The 18,982-nt window shown below is 37.6% G+C and overlaps 1 protein-coding gene across 2 annotated transcripts in view; it reads left to right on the forward strand.

Annotated features, from left to right (window-relative positions):
- The window catches only part of LRBA (LPS responsive beige-like anchor protein), a 434,876-nt gene that overhangs the window by 45,133 nt on the left and 370,761 nt on the right, over positions 1-18,982 (forward strand). For both annotated transcript variants that reach the window (XM_075034981.1, XM_075034972.1), the window contains 12 exons: positions 6,134-6,365; positions 6,504-6,604; positions 8,831-8,926; positions 12,243-12,364; positions 12,469-12,595; positions 13,804-13,923; positions 14,238-14,384; positions 15,247-15,444; positions 16,091-16,224; positions 17,507-17,615; positions 17,724-17,876; positions 18,724-18,892. In XM_075034981.1, the coding sequence (XP_074891082.1) occupies positions 6,134-6,365; positions 6,504-6,604; positions 8,831-8,926; positions 12,243-12,364; positions 12,469-12,595; positions 13,804-13,923; positions 14,238-14,384; positions 15,247-15,444; positions 16,091-16,224; positions 17,507-17,615; positions 17,724-17,876; positions 18,724-18,892 (1,708 nt within the window). The remainder of the gene's footprint in view (positions 1-6,133; positions 6,366-6,503; positions 6,605-8,830; positions 8,927-12,242; positions 12,365-12,468; positions 12,596-13,803; positions 13,924-14,237; positions 14,385-15,246; positions 15,445-16,090; positions 16,225-17,506; positions 17,616-17,723; positions 17,877-18,723; positions 18,893-18,982) is intronic.

Consider the following 18,982-nt stretch of genomic DNA (forward strand, 5'->3'; position numbering starts at 1 on the left):
CCTGCCCTTGAGCTTCACATTCCCTACCAGCCCCTCCTTGTTGGTGAGAACAAGGTCCAGCATAGCACCTCTCTTCATTGGCTCCTCTATCACTTGGAGAAAGAAGTTATCATCAACGCATTCCAGGAACCTCCTGGATTGCTTAAGCCCTGCTTTGTTGTCACTTTGACAGATATCGGAGTGGTTGGAAGTTCCCCATGAGGACCAGGGCTTGTGAAAGTGAGGCTGCTCCTATCTGTCTATAGAGGGCCTCATCCGCTTGGTGTTCCTGGTTGGGTGGCCTGTAGCAAACTCCCACTATAATGTCGGCTGTCCTTGCCCTCTCTTTAATTCTGGCCCATAAGCTCTTGGTCAGCTCCTCATCCATCCACAGGTGGAGTTCCATGCACTGCAGCTGGTCATTGACATAAAGGGTGACACCCCCTCCTTGTCTCCCCTGCCTGTTCTTCCTAAAGAGCCTGTATCCTTCCATTCCAACACTCCAGTCATAGGAGCCAGCCCATCATGTCTCCATGATGCCAGTAAGATCATAGCCCTGCAGGCGTGCACACATCTGTAACTTCTGTTGTTTATTCCCCATGCTACGTGTGTTTGCACAGAGGCATTTAAGTTGGGCTGCCAATTAGGCTGACCTGTGATACTTCTCCAGGCTTTGGGCATCTGTTGCTGGCACTGGCATCAAACTGGTAGGAGTGGGATGGACTGAGGTTCCCGTCCGGCAACAACTTTGGTTTAAAGCCCTCCTCACCAACTTGGCAAGCCTATGACTAAAGATGCTCTTCCCCTTCTCTGACAGATGGACCCCGTAAGTCCTCAGTAGACCAGGTTTCTCAAAGTGAGTCCCATGGTCTAAGTAGTCACACCCCTGGCTGTGGCGCCAGTCCTGTAACCTTTTGTGGATTCACAAGATTCGACTGGCCCTTTCAGCCCCCTTCCTTTTAACTGGGAAGAGTGATGAAAAAACTACCTGTGCTCCAGAGTCCCTTATTGCCACTTTCAGGGCTCTTTAATCCTTCTTGATGCTCCTCAAACTACTCCTGGCTGTATCACTGGTGCCCATGTGAAACAACAGCAGCGGTTAATAGTTCACTGCACGAGGCTTCGTAGTCTCTTGGTGGCACGCCTGATACAAGCCCCCGGTAAGCAGCACACCTCTCTAGAGAGTGTGTCAGGTCAGCAAATGGATGCCTCTTGTACCTTTCAGAAGAGAGTCGCCTACTACTATCACCCATTGCTTTTTCTTAGTTGCGCCTTGCTGGAAGGTTATGACCTTGCCTTTCATGAGTGGGTCTTCCCACAGTTCTTTGAGCTTTGTCTAGTTTTTCTGGCCGCATTAGGGTTGATATAGTGGCAATGTGTTGACGAAAAAAAGGTTGACTTCCAGGCTTTTTCTGTTCCTTTCTTGCCTTCCTATAATCTCTCTGGGCCTGAGCTCTGTTTATCATGATTTCACTGACTTGACCTTCATGCTAACGTCACTATTTGATATACTTATCCAAACCATCAACAGGTTTTCCTACCAAATCTCCTCTTAGGGCTTGTATTTTAATATGTTCTCACCTTCAAGTGTTGTGTTAGTGATAGAAAAGACTGCATGGAAATGTGGGGGGTGAAGAGCAGGGAATGGATTGCTGTAAATTAGTATGTACAAGTTACTCTTTTTTCCCCACCATTTTCCTCCTCTGGTCTGTAGAGGCCTTTCCCAATGAGAACCATCTTTTTATCACACCGAGGATGTGTACCATGGTGTTGACTTTTGCTGTTTATTGTGTACCCTCAGGGCATTTGACTGGCTTGGGGTCACTCATGATCCTATGAGATCCTTGCCCTAAAGAGGTTTTAGTTCTTATACTTCCCAAATCTTTGGCATGTATTTTTGATGATCAATACATTTGTTTTGAGTTTCTGAATATATGAAAGGGCATGGAGTCCAGGATGTGGGTTATTACTTTGGTGGAAGATAAATGTAGGCAGAGAATATTATATTTATTGTTACTCAGAAGCATAATGGCTAAGATGAATCCATCTTTTTTGTGTTTGCATTCTCCAGAAGCTGCATTCAGATTTCATCATTAAGGGGTGAAAAATATGGGTGTGTTTTGTTTGTTTTACCCTTGCATTAAGAACAGGACCATTTTGGATAACATAGCTATTTGTGAATAGAGGTAAATGGTAGGGTGTATATCAAACCTTTAATTGTTGAAATGGCAACTGGTTTAGCTTCGGCACATTTTTCTTGATGTTTATCTTGTATAAGTACCTTGCTCTTATGAATAGAAGATTTTGGGCAGTTATCAGCTTTGCAGGTTCTTATTAAGCATGAACTTTTAAAACTTTCACTGAGATAGAACTGGCCTGTTTGACTGCATTGTCCATAGTCATCATTTTGGATATACTAAAGAAACAATTCAGAGATTACTAGATCAACATCTTGAGGAAAAGGGAGGTCACAATTTGCTTGGTTAATAGTTCTTTCATCCTGGCTTTAGGGAACAAAACAAGTACGTTTGTCTTGATGTGTAGGTTATCTAGTAACCAGAAGGATGAAGAAAGTCTGTAGAAGTGAAGTCTTTTTTTGAGGTTTGAGGTAAAACTGTGGAGATCCAGCCCTATAGTTCTCCCAAGTATAGCCAATTTGGCTTTTCCAGGAGAAACACTGATTGTGGTCTTGGAATTGATTTCTTTTTTTCTGTTATAGTTCATTGAAATACTTTTCCTCATGTTTTCTTACAAGCTTTTGAAATATTTTATATCTGCCACTGGGAGAGTGACTTTAAATTAGATTCTTAATCTAGATCATGATCTTTTAGGAAAGTGAAGCTTGACTGTGTTTAATCTGAGCTATTTTCTGCATGCTGTAGTTTGGTAGTTGCTCACCCAAAGAGTGCACCATCTCTTTTATATCTTGGATCACTTCTCCCATTTTATGTTGGATGAAAGGTTCCTTGCAAAGAGAGGTTTTGTGTGATTAAATTGGCTTTTTGTTTCTATTTGGAAGTGATGTAGTGCTATTTTATACTTAAAATTAGTGCTATTTTGTTGACTTCTCATTAGTTTGGTTCTCTAAGGGGGAAAAAAACCCAACCCTACACTCTGAGTGTGTAGTTAAAAATTGCTGTAAAGTATTCTTCGTGTTCTTAATCAGCTAAATGTAGAAACATTTTACCAAAAGGCTTGAGCTATTGGTTTAGTTTATATATTTTTTGAAGGTAAATATACCTGGCAAAATGTAAAATTTGTGAGGATGTATTTGAATACTTTCAATACTGCCCTTTAAAACCATTCCTGTAAGCTTATACTTAATTCTACATGCTGAAGAAAGAAAACGTTATGCCACCCTGTAGGTTGCTATAAAGATTGTTTATGCAGCTCAGCATAGGACTTAAAATACGTTGAATTGGAGAATTTTGAAAAATGTACTGTGCGACATAGGAGACCAAATCATGCTAAAGTGCAAGGAAAGACTATACATCAGTTCAAAGGCTACATTATTCAAAAAAATACAACCATAAAAAAGGTAATAAGATTACATTCTCACACTTCATGGCTAGTAAGGTGCATTAAGCTGCTCAGATATTCATAACTTACTGTGACATTTGGGAAGATTACATTTTGCTGTGCACAGCCATTACTGCAGCTCAGATAATAACTAGCCAATGCATGGACCTGGATTATGATCCCTGTCATTGGAAACAAATTTGTGTTTTGAAGGTTGATCAGTTTCAAATCACCATTAGAAAGGGTTAATATGACATACTGTGGGGTGTGTGTGTGCTTATGTGTATCTAATGGGTATGCATACATATAGTACATCAACTGCCCTGTGCCTTTGGTATATTGCTTTCTTTGTCAATTTTTTTGTCCTCACTTGCCTTAAAGGAAATGTTAAAATGGTAATTATTTCTACCATAGCATATTATTTCTAGAATGTAGTTGCTGAAATGCTTATGTTTGCAGATTAGATTGGAAACCTAATTTGACAGCTTCCTGGATGGGTGGTTACTGATAATAGTGTATCTAGCCAAAAATGAAAGATTGGTGGTGTAGACTATAGGGTGAAGGTAAGGTCACCTCTGGTTGCTGTATATAGTTTTGGTGTGATAATTCATGGTTGGCTAATAGTTAAAACCAAATGCATAAAGAGTTGAATTTCTTGTTAAGAATTAGCAGGTGTTTTGTGGCTAGAATTTAACCTTCAGCTATTCTGTCTGTACATGGAATGCAGTATTTTCTTTGTTTCTTACCTTGATGGTGAGAAAGAGTGTGGCTTCTTGAGGAATACCTCAGTTTTGTAGAGGATGATAAATTTAGTGTAAAATAAAGTGTAAAATTGGTTAAGTATTTTACATTTTCAAATGTTTTGTTCAGGTTTTTTTTTAAGGGGGGTGTACTACTTTTTTGCATTTATTTTGTGATAATTCTGTGTTAATCCATTCTGCTCAGCATTCTCCCTTGAATTCTACCTTACAGAGCTTTTTTGAGGTAGGCCTCTGCTCCATCTTATGGAATGGGAAAACTGAGGCTTGGACAATGATAATGACTTGATAGATTTGTTTGAGTTGACAGCATGAGTTGATATAGAGAAGCTGGGAATATAATTCAAGTGTCCCCATTCAGTTCCTGCCGTTTCTCTAGATATTAAGGAAGCAACTGATAGTAAATTGCATAATTATTTTTCATGACCAAGAGGGGAGAAAATGGAAAAGTGTAAATTGCTGTTAAGAAATTGTTGCCATGAGACATTGTCTATTCTGTCATAAAAGCAGTAACTTTCTCTGCTTCTTGTGGTGTTTGGCATTACTGATTTATGGCCAGAAGACCAAAGATTGCTTCTTCAAAGTGACAAGATTTAGGCACTTGAGGAGAATGTATGGTAATTTCAGTAGTTAATGAAGAGTGTATATTCTGTTCTGTTGGGTAAGTTTATCTTCAGATCCTGACTAGCTGAGAGAAGCTGTCGGAGCTAATATGGAAGCAAGTTGGTATATGTATTTTGGGGCAGTTTTGACATGGTATGGCTTTCGCAAGTGACAGTACTGAAGCTGTTATGGTCAAAGCCTGTGAAAGGAACACCATGTAGGACAGAAATAATGTCTTTTATTAGACAAAGTTGTAGAAGTGAGAGCGAGCTGAAATACTTTTGATCATGAGTCCATTTTGATCATTTGAGTCGATGCTATCTGAATTCCTCTTTGTATGCTGGTATATAACGGGTATTCTGGCAAGCGTGGCAAGCATTAAGTTTAATACAGTTCTAAAGTCCAAGAGAATTTTAAAAAGTGGTGGGGGAGGATTGGGGTAGAGGAGTTAGATTAGTACAATACATCTTTCCTTCAACTGCAATTTTTATTTTATTGAGTACACAAATGAGAATGAAGTAGGTTATTTCCTTCCCCCCTCCACCTCCTTGGCACATGCATATGTGGTTAGTTACTCAGTGTATGTTCAAACAAAGCCTGCATCTAGGAGACCTGAAATATTACAGGATTTAAGTGCCTTAGCCAAAGCATAGTCAAAGGCTTCAAACAGTGCTGCTGTTTCACATTAATGCAAATACAGCAAGCCTTTGCTTCCTTTTAGTACCTGTGGCTACTAATGAAACTGGCAGTTAATACATACCCAGCTTTATTCATTATCTCAGGAATGACTCTTAAGTGTTCATAAGTGGCAATATTTCTGATGTGCATCAGCTCCTTTTGGCTGGAATTGCCCTATTATTTGAGGAGTGTTAAGCACATGGGAATGAAAACTTTTAGGGCCACCCCAGGCCATTTAAGGTACCTTAGCAGACTTGGCTTTCTCACCTGTTTTGGAGCACTCACTTGGTCTCTTCACTTTTCAGCTGTGTGGGCCAGCTCAGGACATCTGTATCTTAAAGTATCCAAATGCTCTTCTGCAGCAATTGTCTGATAGTAGGTGACACCTTAGGAGGATCTTTGTTGCAGTTGCTGTACAGAACTTGAAACAGAGGAAGAATAAGACTTTATATATTGATGTTGGCCTCATTATGTTTGGTGGTTTGTTTTTTTTAAATCTTAACGTCTTTGATAGCTTTCTTCTTGCAGAATTAATAACATGGATTGGTACTTTGATACAATTGTCTTAAGTTTTTTTTTAATCTTTTGTCTGAAAGCTTGTTGGAGGCCAATTTGACTTGGAAATGAACTTTATCATCCAAGAAGGAGAGGGCATCACCTGCATGGTAGACTTGCTGGACAAGTGTGACATCACCTGCCAGGCTGAGGTGTGGAGCATGTTTACAGCAATCTTGAAGAAAAGTATACGTAATCTACAAGCATGCACAGAAGTGGGACTTGTTGAACAAGTGCTCAAGAGGATTGATAGAGCTGACAACATGATTGCAGGTACAGTGTCACCTAGTGTATGACTCAAACTGTATTCCCTTTATGTAAAATCTCATGGAAACATTTATTTAATTAAGTGATAGAAATTTGATGTTGCATTTTATTAAACAATTATATTGCTGTTCTTTTCCTTTTCAGATCTCTTAGTGGATATGCTGGGTGTACTGGCTAGCTATAACTTGACAGTTCGAGAGCTAAAGTTATTCTTCAGCAAGCTTCAAGGAGAAAAAGGGAGATGGGTAAAAGAAAACACAAAACTGAAACCATTTTTGTAGTGTTGCTTATTTTTTTCCTAATGTTCTCAAGTAAAAAGGCTGTTTGATAACCTTTATAATAAACAAATTTTAAATGTACCAAGAAATATAGGAAGCTTTCTGGTAGTATATCAATGAATCTTTTTACCTGCAAGCAATTAAAGTACAGAGAGTAGAATAGTGATGAAAGTAAATTTCCTCCTCGATCTGTGGACTGGATTGGTCTTTTTGAACACCTGGGAATAATATGGTGACTCTAAGCAAGTGTTTTTATGCACATGTTTTTATTTTTGTAATTCCAGTGATGTGAAATTGAAGGAAAAAGGATTAAATTTTTTTAAGACAAGAGAGAGAAATAAATAAAAGTGTCTATATAGGCAGTTCAGTGTGCTTCTATTTTCACATTGTTATTCTTTACCTGAAGATTGAAAAAATTTATCTAGTGAGGGAAGTGAGAATTTGTGGCAGAAATTGAAATGAAGGAAATAAAGTCCAGCTGAAAAATTATATCATGTCCTCCTGTTCCTCTGTGAACTAGAAAGGGAGAAAAGGGTCTCCTTTTACTGTTGAGAACCCCCTTCCCTAAAGTAAAAATGTGTATGTTGTAGAGGCCACCAGATAAAGTTTTCTTAAAGACAAAATAGTTTTGCTGGAATTGGGAACTATTTTAATAATTGTTTTACATGCTTTGAATTTTAATTCGGCTCCTGTTATCTCTAAATACTCAGCCTAGTGTGGAGAAAAGGTAGCACAGTGTCTCTGTCGACTTTAAATAGTTTTAAAAAATTATGTATTCAATATAAAAGCCAATATGCACAAATAATATAGCAAATTTTAAAAGACCCTTTGAAATAAATAAATTTGGAGATCTTAACTTGCGCAGATAAAAATACTCTAAACTTAATAACAGGTTTGAACTTAATAATTGAACCTACAGACTATATTTAACCATAGATGAATTAAAGTTGTCTCTGTAACATTAACTTTTTCATTTCCTGTCTCTCTATTTGCATTTAATTTCCTTTATTAAAGAATAAATATAGAGGAAAGGAAGAAAAAAATGCTGCAGTTGCATTGCTAAGGAGTTGCACGACTCCATAAATCTTAGTCAGCAGTGTTGTAAAGATACAAGGTATTTGGCTACAAAACAAATTACCTAGTTGAATTCTATAGCGCTGAAGACATCTAAGCAGTTCTCAGTGTTTCCTCCTGAATTTTAATTCAGATTCATGAAGCACTGTTTATCTGACTATAATTTTGGTACGTTTAAAATACTTGTAACGGATCATGCAAAGCTTAAGTTTTCAGAGGGTGGCTGCTTACAAGAGGGGAAAAAGGGCACTTTCAGGAAAAGATCAGAAGTGTAAAATTGTAGTTTAAAAATAGATCTACTGGAAAGTTATGAAGTGGTAAAAGAAGATGCACAAAATTGTTCTGTCACTGTGACGAGTATGTGCTGGACTTCTGTTGTGAGCTCATATACTTGATTTGGAGTTTATAGTTGCTAAGTATTACATAAAATCAATGCAGAATTAGGGTGGTGGTGAGGAATTGTTAAGCATTCACACTAATTGAGCACTCAGTTTAGGTGCTCCAAACGGCGCTTGAGACTTTAATCTTTCTCTGTGGATTTATATGAAGGGATATGTGTAACCAAAGACACTTTAGTATATGACTGTAGTCCTGATGAAAATAGTCATGTCTACTGATCTTCCCTCTCCCTTCTGCTAGGTATTCCCCATCTCCCTTGCGCTGGCACAGGTTTCATGCAGCAACAATCCAAAATGGCTGTAACTGAAAATTGGTTTGCATTTGTTTTTCCTAAATTAGTTTTCAGCTGGGTCAGTTAATTTTCTTTAGCTCACTGCAAATCCATGCAAACAGTAGTGCTGATGGGAATGAACAGATAGAGGGAGGAACCAACATTCAGGGTCAGTTTAGTTTGTGCTGGATGAAAGTGGCTCTGGCTTTTAAGTCCTTAATTTGGTTATCCGATTAATTATATTTCAGTGCCCCTACTGCATAATGTGTGAAGCTATCCATGACTCTTTGTTAATGTTGTTTATTGAAGGTGCTAAATGTCTTAGTAGAGTATTATTGAACCATATGCAAAGCTTTAAAATGTGTAAAAATTATTTTTTGGGTGTATAGTCTTTTCTTTCTTATAGGTGTGTTTTATTTATTTACAAGTGTAATAATTCTCTTTGTCAGCCACCACATGCTGGGAAGTTATTGTCTGTGTTAAAACACATGCCGCAGAGGTATGGACCTGATGCCTTCTTCAACTTTCCAGGAAAAAGTGCTGCAGTATGTAGATATTTTAAGTCTCTTGTTTGTTCATTTGTTGTTCTATTATGGCCATTGGTTATTTTCATTTGAGTGGTCTTCTGTCTCATCTGTCACTGTCATAGATGTAGACTTTTAACCAAATTTTTTTCTTTGCCTGACACCTACATTATGCCTAAATAAATCATGGTTATAATAAATGTGCATTATCCCCATAGAAGGACAAATACTGTTACATAAAGAATGGATATAAATGAGGCTTTTTTGTAGTTTTTTTGTTTGTTTGTTTGGGTTCTTTTTGTTTTTTTTTCCAGACTGGTTCATTTAAATCTTGTTGCAAGGAGAATCTGCCTGACTTTTGCTCCCATGTTTCTGTGGGAACGGTGCTTGTCTTAGTATGCAGTATATGTGTGAGTGGCTTTGTGGTAGGTTGACCCTGGCTACATACCAGGTGCCCACCAAGCTGCTCTATCACTCCCCTTCTCAGCTGGACAGGGGAGAGAAAAATATAATGAAAGACTTGTGGGGTCAGGTAAGGACAGGGAGATCACTCACTGATTACCATCACGAGCAAAACAGACTCAACTTGGGGAAATTAATTTAATTTATTACCAATCAAATCAGAGTAGGATAATGAGAAATAAAAATGAATCTTAAAACACCTTCCCCCCACCCCTCCCTTCTTCCTGGGCTCAACTTCACTCCTGATTTCTTTATCTCCTCTCCCTGAGCGGCACAGCGGGACAGCAAATGGGAGTTGCAGTCAGTTCATCACACGTTGTCTCTGCTGCTCCTTCCTCCTCACACTCTTCCCCTGCTCCAGCTCCCCTATCTCCACCCATGGGAGATAGTCCTCCACGAACTTTTCGAACGTGGGTTCTTCCTATGGGCTGCAGTTCTTCGTGAACTGCTCCAGCATGGGGCCTTTCCATGGGATGCAGTCCTTCAGGACCAGACTGCTCCAGCGTGGGTCCCCCTCAGGGTCACAAGTCCTGCCAGCAAACCTGCTCCAGCGTGGGCTCCTCTCTCCATGGGCCCACAAGTCCTGCCAGGAGCCTGCTCCAGCATGGGCTTCCCATGGGGTTACCACCTCCTTGGGGCATATCCACCTGCTCTGGCATGGGGTCCTTCACGGGCTGCAGGTAGATATTTGCTCCACCTTTAACCTCCATGGGCTGCAGGGGGACAGCCTGCTTCACCACGGTCTTCACCATGGGCTGCAAGGGAATCTCTGCTTCAGTACCTGGAGCACCTCCTCCCCCTCCTTCTCCACTGACCTTGCTGTCTGCAGGGTTGTTTCTCTTACATGTTCTCGTGTCTCTCTTCCATCTGCTGTTGCACAGCAGTTTTTTCCCCCTCTTAAATATGTTATCACACAGGCACTATACCACTGTTGCAGATTGGCACAGCTTTGGCCAGTGGTGGGTCCACCTTGGAGCTAGCTCTATCAGACATGAGGGAAGCTTCTAGCATCTTCTCACAGAAGCCACACCTGTAGTCCCTCTGCTACCAAAGCCTTGCCATGCAAACCCAATACAGCCTTACATCTAGAAACCTTTGTTAGTGAAACCACAGAAAGCATTGAACTAGAAGTGGCCATACTTGCACTGTTTATTAGTTCTTTTAATGATCAGATGATGTGAATAACATATATTGTTTATAAGAATTCTCTGAGAAAATGTGGATCCTAGACATGTATAGGTTGAATAATATTGAAAGAGGATTAAATTTAACAATGATTTGAAAAATACGAAAAAGACTTTTTCATAATTGTTCAGGTGACTGATTCATTTTTAAGTTCTGTGGTGTTCACTTGAAAAAGAATTTGAAACTAAATAGGTGGGTGGAAAATACCCTGTAGAATCTTCTGTAGGAATTTAAGTATATCAACACTTGCTCCTAAAACTGTAGGATGAAATAGTATGTTCAAAATTTCATGCTTAATTCAGAATAAAATTTGAGTAAGATTTATCACATGACTATTTACGGCTTTCTTCACATAAACCCATTACCTTTCTGCCTCAGTGGCTTGACATTAAATTTCACCAACTTGATGACATAATTTTTTTGGAATGAAAACTTGAGACTGAAAAATGCAGACTACTAGAAAAACGTTTCTGCAGTTTTATGTTTATCACATGCAACAGAACTTGGCAATAGATAGATGTGTTTTTGTTTCTTTTGGCTACTCATGTACTGTTTTTGTATTTAACTTCTAATAATTGTGTTGAATGTTTGAACTGTATGTGATATTGGGGTGCCTCAGTAACCTTAATGTAAATATTCTTATGTATTTTTAAATTAAGAAGTCTTAGAAATTAAGTATTTAATATAATTACTCCAAGCTCCATTGTGAGTTGAACCAAATGATAGTGCAACCAGTTCCCAAAAGTTGGGCTCAAAGACATGCAGACTGATTAGTTAGCTGGTATAGAGAAGGATTTATAGCATTTTGTTTGGACAAGGATAGCTGAATGGAGCGTGGGAGCATAATAAGGAGTCTGGCGACACTCAAGTTCTTTGATGTTTTTTGTTCATTGGTATTGATCATCTGGACAACATCTTTGATCAGTGGTTATGGCAGTCTTAGTTGAAGTGTGTGTTGCAAGTCTGTGCAGCAAAACATGGAAAGTTAATAGTAATGTTAAAAAAACCCCAACCAAACAAAAAAACTCACACAATAAAACCCAACTGTTTGAAACAAAGAGCTCCACCACACAGTTTATAACTTAAGAGCTTTTGAGCTAACAGAAACACAGTGTTTGATATGAAGATTTTGGCTGGTGGGGGATTGTATTACCTTTCTTTTAAGGAAGTTAGTAAGTCTGTCATATTCTAACTGGAAGGCTACATTAGCCATGAGTTTCAAAAGAGAAAAGAATCTGTTAAGTACGTGGTTCTCTTTTGTGCCCAGCTTCTTTTCATAATCAGTTATTTTCCTGAATGCCAACACTATGTGAAAATAAGTTTATAAATCTGATTGTCAGGTTACCACAAAACCAAATCAACTTGAATTTGAGTTTTGAGGAGTTTTTATGCAGTAAGGCTTCCACTAAAGTGTTTAATTTTTGAAGTGTAAGTTACTATTAATAATCCTCCTTGAGATATAAAGACCAGTTTTAAAATATTTAGATTAATTAAATATTTTAGCAATGGAGTACAAAAAGCACAGAAGTTTAGGCCAGATTTTTTTTTAGTATAGAGAAAACTACACATTTGTAGTGTACATATTTGTAGTGTGTATATCAATATACATTTGTAGTGTATATCTTAAGCTGTATACTTTTACTATTGTGATGTTGATCTTTCTACATGAATACCTTTTTGCTTTCTTTAGGCTATTGCCTTACCTCCTATAGCTAAGTGGCCGTACCAAAATGGGTTTACTTTCCACACTTGGCTAAGAATGGATCCTGTAAATAATATCAATGTGGATAAGGATAAGCCTTACTTATATTGGTGAGTATTATGTAAAACCATATTTCTGATGTTCAATTTCTATTAATTGTTCAATGATTTCTGCTTCTATCTGTGTACGTGCTGATTTTGTTCTAATTTGTTAGTTTTCGAACAAACAAAGGACTTGGTTATTCTGCTCACTTTGTTGGCGGCTGCTTGATTGTAACGTCCATAAAATCAAAGGGAAAAGGTTTCCAGCATTGTGTAAAATTTGATTTCAAGCCACAAAAGGTGAGTAAAAACAATAAAATCTTTCAAACAGATTTCATGAATATAAAAATGTAGCCTAGGAGGAGTGTTGTAGCTATTGGTTAGGCTCATCTTTCTGTATCAGAACAGTTACACTGGAATGAGCAAAACAAATTGTGTTCTGAATTCTTATTTCTTTTTAATTTTCCTTATGAAATGTATAAGAAAGAGCTAGAAAATGCAGTTTAGCAGAAGTTTTATGAATTTGTGAGACTTGTGTGAGTTCTCTGAGAACTCTTAATACCTATACACAGCTTGGAAGTTAAAAGGCTTGAGATTTTTTCCTTCTCTGTTTATACTGTTTTCTCCCACCTCCAGACATTCTCTTCTCCTTTTCCTAAAGGGTTTTGCTAAGGCTTCCCTTTACATCATTATTTACTTGATGTGTACAAATGCAGTGTTATTTTAAGAAAGCATTAGTAACCCACATTTTGTTATAGGAGTTTGGTCTTCTTACATGTGGGAGGACAACAGATTCATTCTTGAAAGAATGTTATACTTTATGTACATTCAAGTTGTCCAGGAAAGTCTCCTTGCATTTGCTGCTTTTTTCAATATATCTTTTTGAATGTAAGAAAATATGAGTTGATTTTATTATTGGTGTTCAAGGGTTGCTTGCCTATTAAGTTGTATTATGCTATGTTGAAAATGTTTCCTTTTTCAACTAGGTATTCTGCTAATGTTTCTGGAGCAACTGGTGTAAACATTTTGTGAGAGAACAGGCCTCCTCAGGAATTTCTTATCAGTAATCCCTTGCTGTAAATATGGATTCTGTTTGTGATAATTTGACATGCACGGCCTTTGAAAGTCTTTAGTCTGGAGCCATCCTTGCTCTTTGGAATGACAGTATTTGCAGTAGTCCATCATGCTGAGAGTAACCCAACTTAAAAATTATTTACACAGTGGTTTCCGTGTAAATTTGGTTCAGCGTTGCCATGAAGATTTTTTGAGTTCTATGCTATAAATACCTTTTAAGCTTCTTTGTCTACTTTTTGTGGAAAAAATGGCATATTATCCTTTGACATAGCTATGCAAGAAAACTCCCCAATGACTTAATCTTTTTGACTTAAAATAAATCTTTCAATCTTAATTTAATTCACATAGTTGAATTTGTTCTACTGTGCCCACTTTAATGCTTAAGCTACTTTAAGTGTCTATAGAATTGTATCAATTGTTTTCTTATCATTTAGTGGTATATGGTTACTATAGTGCACATCTATAACCGCTGGAAGAATAGTGAACTTCGATGTTATGTGAATGGCGAACTGGCATCTTATGGAGAAATAACGTGGTTTGTCAACACCAGTGATGTAAGTAACCCCTGTATACTCATATCTATAGTTGATCATCTTCATGGATTAAATAGATATCCTTTGCCATTTTATTAATAAACCTCACCCATTTTATGCAGTTTTAAAAAAAGTTGAAATAAAATTAATAACTTTTTGGTAGAGAAGTAGATTCTGCTTTTATACATCACAGAACTTAAAATTTCTTTCCGCTAAGACCCTCAAATGCTTGTTTATGTAAAAATAATATTCCCTGGCAATAACGTATATTCTTTGCATAATTTGCTTGTGTAGCATAGATTAAACCCTGTTACTTGGTTCTGTTTTATTTTCAGACATTTGACAAATGTTTCCTGGGTTCTTCAGAAACAGCAGATGCCAATCGAGTGTTTTGTGGGCAAATGACATCCGTTTACCTTTTTAGTGAGGCTCTCAATGCTGCTCAGATCTTTGCCATTTATCAGCTTGGTCTGGGATATAAGGTATCTTGGAATTGACCATAAAGTTTCTGAAGTTTAATTCTGATAAGACTCTTTATGGTGGGTTTTAAGAATGTTGTGACACCTCTGTGTCGTTCTGAAAATGTTCTTACTTTGTGATCTTTTTATTAAACTCTTCCATGTTTCTTCTATAAGCCTATGTATCCCCTCACAAACTACAAGTAAGCATTAATTCAATTATTTAATTTCTTGTAAACAGGAACATAAATTTATTTTTTATGTCTTAAAATTTCCATGTTGGTGATTGGAAGAGGGAGACCACCACTGTTATCTCTGGCTAGGTTCACTTTTTCACTGCAGCTGAAAACTTTAGATCAAGTATGATGCATTTGTCTTAGAAATGTAGCTTTACAGTTGATTGTGCTAGTCAGTTTTTTTTAATGTGTGAAGTTAGTCCTGAGGATTAGTTTTGTTGCAGTGATTTATTATTTGTTTTGTCATAGCCTGAGGGGCATTAATTGAAGACTGTTACTCCCTGGCAGCTGTACAAACATACGCTGAAAAAGATGGTGCCTATTCTATCTGCTCCTCAATTATTAGTTCCTTCTGAGTGAACACTGCTGACTGTCATTCTGTTTCCTGGCTAATGTGTTTCTTTTACATTACCCACCGTTTTGGCATTGTCACTCTTCCAGGGTCAAAAAAAATTCTGCGGTTCTAACTCTGTAAAATTGACTTTGAGTCAATGTTCTTACAAGACCCTTTCTTTCTGAAATATTGCTAGATTGAAGAAGCAATGTTTTAGTAATTTTTTGGCAATAGTAGTGTTCTGAACCGTATTCTCAATGTGTGTAATCTATTTTTTTTTTCTTTTTTCCTTCTTCAACCCTGCTCCCCAATCCAGGGAACATTCAAATTCAAGGCAGAAAGTGATCTCTTCCTTGCTGAACATCACAAATTGTTGCTATATGATGGCAAACTATCCAGTGCTATTGCTTTTATGTACAATCCAAGGGCTACAGATGCACAGCTGTGTCTAGAGTCATCCCCTAAGGATAACCCTTCTATTTTTGTTCATTCACCACATGCCCTCATGCTGCAGGTATTTCAACATTTTCATAGAGGATACAAGTAATTTCTGTTTGAAAATCTAAAAATCAAGTGTTATAGAGATTTAGACAAGATAGGTTGGGTTTTTTGCGTTGTCCCTGCTGCTACCTCCCCTGTTTCTTGAATTAATGTGGATGCACAAGAATCCTAAGAAAAAGATTTATCAAAGTTACAACCTAAAAAAAGGTCAGTATTACAAAGACTGTGTTAGCTTTTCAACAAAATCCTTCTTCCTCATTTCTGATGTATGTTGACTCCCCTACAGATACTACCTGTCTCCCGTCCTTTGCCCTGTTGATATGATACCCTTTTCTTCCCTATGCTTTGAATGTCTTAATCTTTTAATTTGTCAGAAGCTTTTTCTAGAGTTTCTCTATTACTAAAGTATTGTTTTAGAGTTTGCAAGCTACCTCCTGTATATTCATCTGAGGATCTACACTGTAGACTGTATCTAAAGCAGTAGGTCAGTCAGACTGGGCATTTAGTGTGGCTGTGGCAGCCAGTTCATGCTTCTTGCTGTTTGTTTTTATTTGGTAATAATACAATTTTTATATTGAGGAAATTTCAAACTATTTCTAACAAACTTTTTAACAGTTTCTGAAGGAGATTTCAATATTTCTTAATTCTTCTTTTGTCAGGATGTGAAAGCAGTCTTAACGCATTCTATCCAAAGTGCCCTGCACTCCATTGGAGGGGTGCAGGTACTTTTCCCTCTCTTTGCACAGTTAGATTATAGGCAATATTCGTCGGACCATGTTGACACAACTGTTTGGTGAGTGCACGTACTTACTGTGTTCTGTTCTTCGTTTCTTTTTAAGTAAAGGAAATTACCTCTTGCTTTATTAAGTTGCATAGTGGTTTAAATTGTCTTGTGCAACAATGAATTATGTCTAACAACAAAGAGGTGGCCTTGTTACAGGCAGGACCTCAAAGTGAAGTGTTTATTTGTACTGAATTTTCTATGAAAGTTCACACAGAATCAAAATGTACAGATTTCTACTTCACAATTTTTTTGTATAACAGAATTGCAGACAATTCTGTTGAAATTATTCCTGTCATGGAAAAAATCCACTGGGGAAGGCTTCAAGAGAAACTCCAGGAAGGATGAATTTTTCAACTACATGAAGTTATTCCAAGGAATTTATTTGTTTTTTTACCTTCAGACTTTTTGGAAGATTCAGTGTTACTGCCAGGCTTTTCCTTGGTTTTCAGTTCTGTTTCAACTCGGTTCAACTTCTGAACATCCAGGCAGAGAAACTGGCGGAGCTCCTAAGTTAGAGAGTAGTATTAATAGCAAAGGGATTGCTTTTTAGAATCCTGGTGTAGTTTGCTCTGTTTCATTGCAATTGTAGTTTCATGACTGTTTAAAGATGATCTACATCCATATTGTTGCTAAAAAGGGGTGGTCACAATGTTCCTTCAGCCCATTTGTGAGTTCCTGGGCCTGTCTTGAGCTGGCTCAGACTTGGGCGTCTGTGTGATGAATGAGGGATTTGATTCAGTTGCAAGCTGGTCCAGCAATGGAGGGGTTTTCAGCTGGCTGAGATCTTGATTCATAGGCATTAGTGCTGTGAGACAAGGGGAGGGGCATGAGTATTCCTTCTGGCAGCAACACAGAGTTAAATTACCTTGAACCGATACTAAAGCTGTATCTAGAAAAATATTTCCAATATCTGCTCATCTGAAAGCAGTAGAAAGTGGAATGCCATTTGTTACTGATCTTGCAGAAGTTTGTAAGTGAAAATACAAAGCAGAGAGAAGTACAAGCTTAACTGTTGCATTTCTGCGAGAAAGTGTTTTCAGAAGAATTTTGCCACTGCATGGTTATCTCAGAATCCAGAATTTCAAGTTAAAAATGCATTAATTAAAAGCAAGAATTTAGAGCTTTCAAAATTGAGCCTTGCTTTTTGTTTTAAAAATTCTGGTCTGAGCATTTATATAAAACTTTAAATGTATCTCTGGGCTGTATGGTGGAAGTGTTAATTAGGAAATGCTTTCTGTCCGACTGTAACCCTTTAAAACATTTTTCTTTACTAAAACATTACATTTTTCAGTTCTACTTTATTGGCTTTCATCATGGAGTTGTTGAAGAACTCCATTGCTATGCAAGAACAGATGCTCTCCTGTAAGGGCTTCCTTGTGATAGGATATAGCCTAGAAAAGGTAAAGCAAATCTTTCTTGATGCCTTACATTAGTGTGGAAATTTTTTGAGATAAATACTTTTCCTAGACTGTTGCAGGGCTATTCCTTAAGCAGATCCTCTTTTACAGTCTTCCAAAGCCCATGTTACCCGAGCTGTACTAGAACTTTGCCTTGCCTTTTCGAAATATCTGAGCAACTTACACAATGGGGTGCCCTTGCTGAAGCAGCTGTGTGATCATGTTCTCCTTAATCCTGCAATATGGATTCATATCCCAGCACAGGTAAAATTGCTTGTTCTTATGAGTAAGGTATCTTATGATGTATCAGTTTGGGAGTGCTGAGACTAAGCCTGGACTCCAAGAATTACAGGTCCTGGGTCCTCAGCAGAAATCATACAGGAACTGTTTTCAGACTCTGCTTTTCTGCACATAGCTGTCAACTTTTATAGACTCCCAAGGTTTTCAGGGAGTTTGGAAACCCACAGTGTTCTGCAAAGCAGAGTTGGGAGTGACTTCTGGAGTCCCTCACCCAGTCAGTGTTGTAGATTGAGAAGGACTTTTGGATGGTTTAGTTGGAAAAAAACCAGAAATTTTTGAGAGAAATTATCCTGGGTGTCAGATTTGAAGTCTTCATTTAAATTGACATATTCCCTGCAGAGTATTTTTGTTTTGGTGAATCTATGTTCTCTGAGAGTGAACAGCTTGGATGGAAACTTTCAGTTGGTTCTACTCGAAACCTTCTTACCAAATTTTTTTATTCCCTTCATAAGGTTTTGTTTTGCATTTCAAAAACTGAGACAGCACTAACAATGCTACTGCAGAAGTTGTTGTAAAACACTTATGTTTGCTACAGCCAAATTAAATTATTAAGTATTATTTAAGTCAATATTTCTCAGAAGAAAAAGGGAAAGAATATATGTAAATAAAAAAACCTGCAGCACTCTATATTTTTAGAATTAAAATGAAAATTTTCATCAGTTTGCAAGGGTTTTAAGAGCTTTGTGACTGAGCTGTGCAGAGAAAGTCTATTTCTTTAAGATATTTTAATAGGTGAAATTTAAGAATGCAGTTGTCTGATGTTCTGCAGTTTTGCTGTAATGATTTTTGATCTCCTGATTGGGTGTTGCAGGTTCAGCTGATCCTGTACACTTACCTGTCTACTGAGTTCATTGGCACTGTTAACATATATGGTGCAATCCGGCGGGTTGGGACAGTTCTTTTGGTCATGCATACCCTAAAGTATTATTACTGGGTAGTGAATCCTCAGGATCGCAGTGGTATAACTCCCAAGGGCATAGGTATGTATTCATTTCTACTCTCACAAGCTGATGTTTGTTTTAAAAAAAAAGTTGTATAGAATAGAACTGTAAATGTTCCAGAAAGAATTT

This window comes from Buteo buteo, chromosome 1 (assembly GCF_964188355.1).
Source record: "Buteo buteo chromosome 1, bButBut1.hap1.1, whole genome shotgun sequence".
Taxonomy (NCBI): Eukaryota; Metazoa; Chordata; class Aves; order Accipitriformes; family Accipitridae; genus Buteo; species Buteo buteo.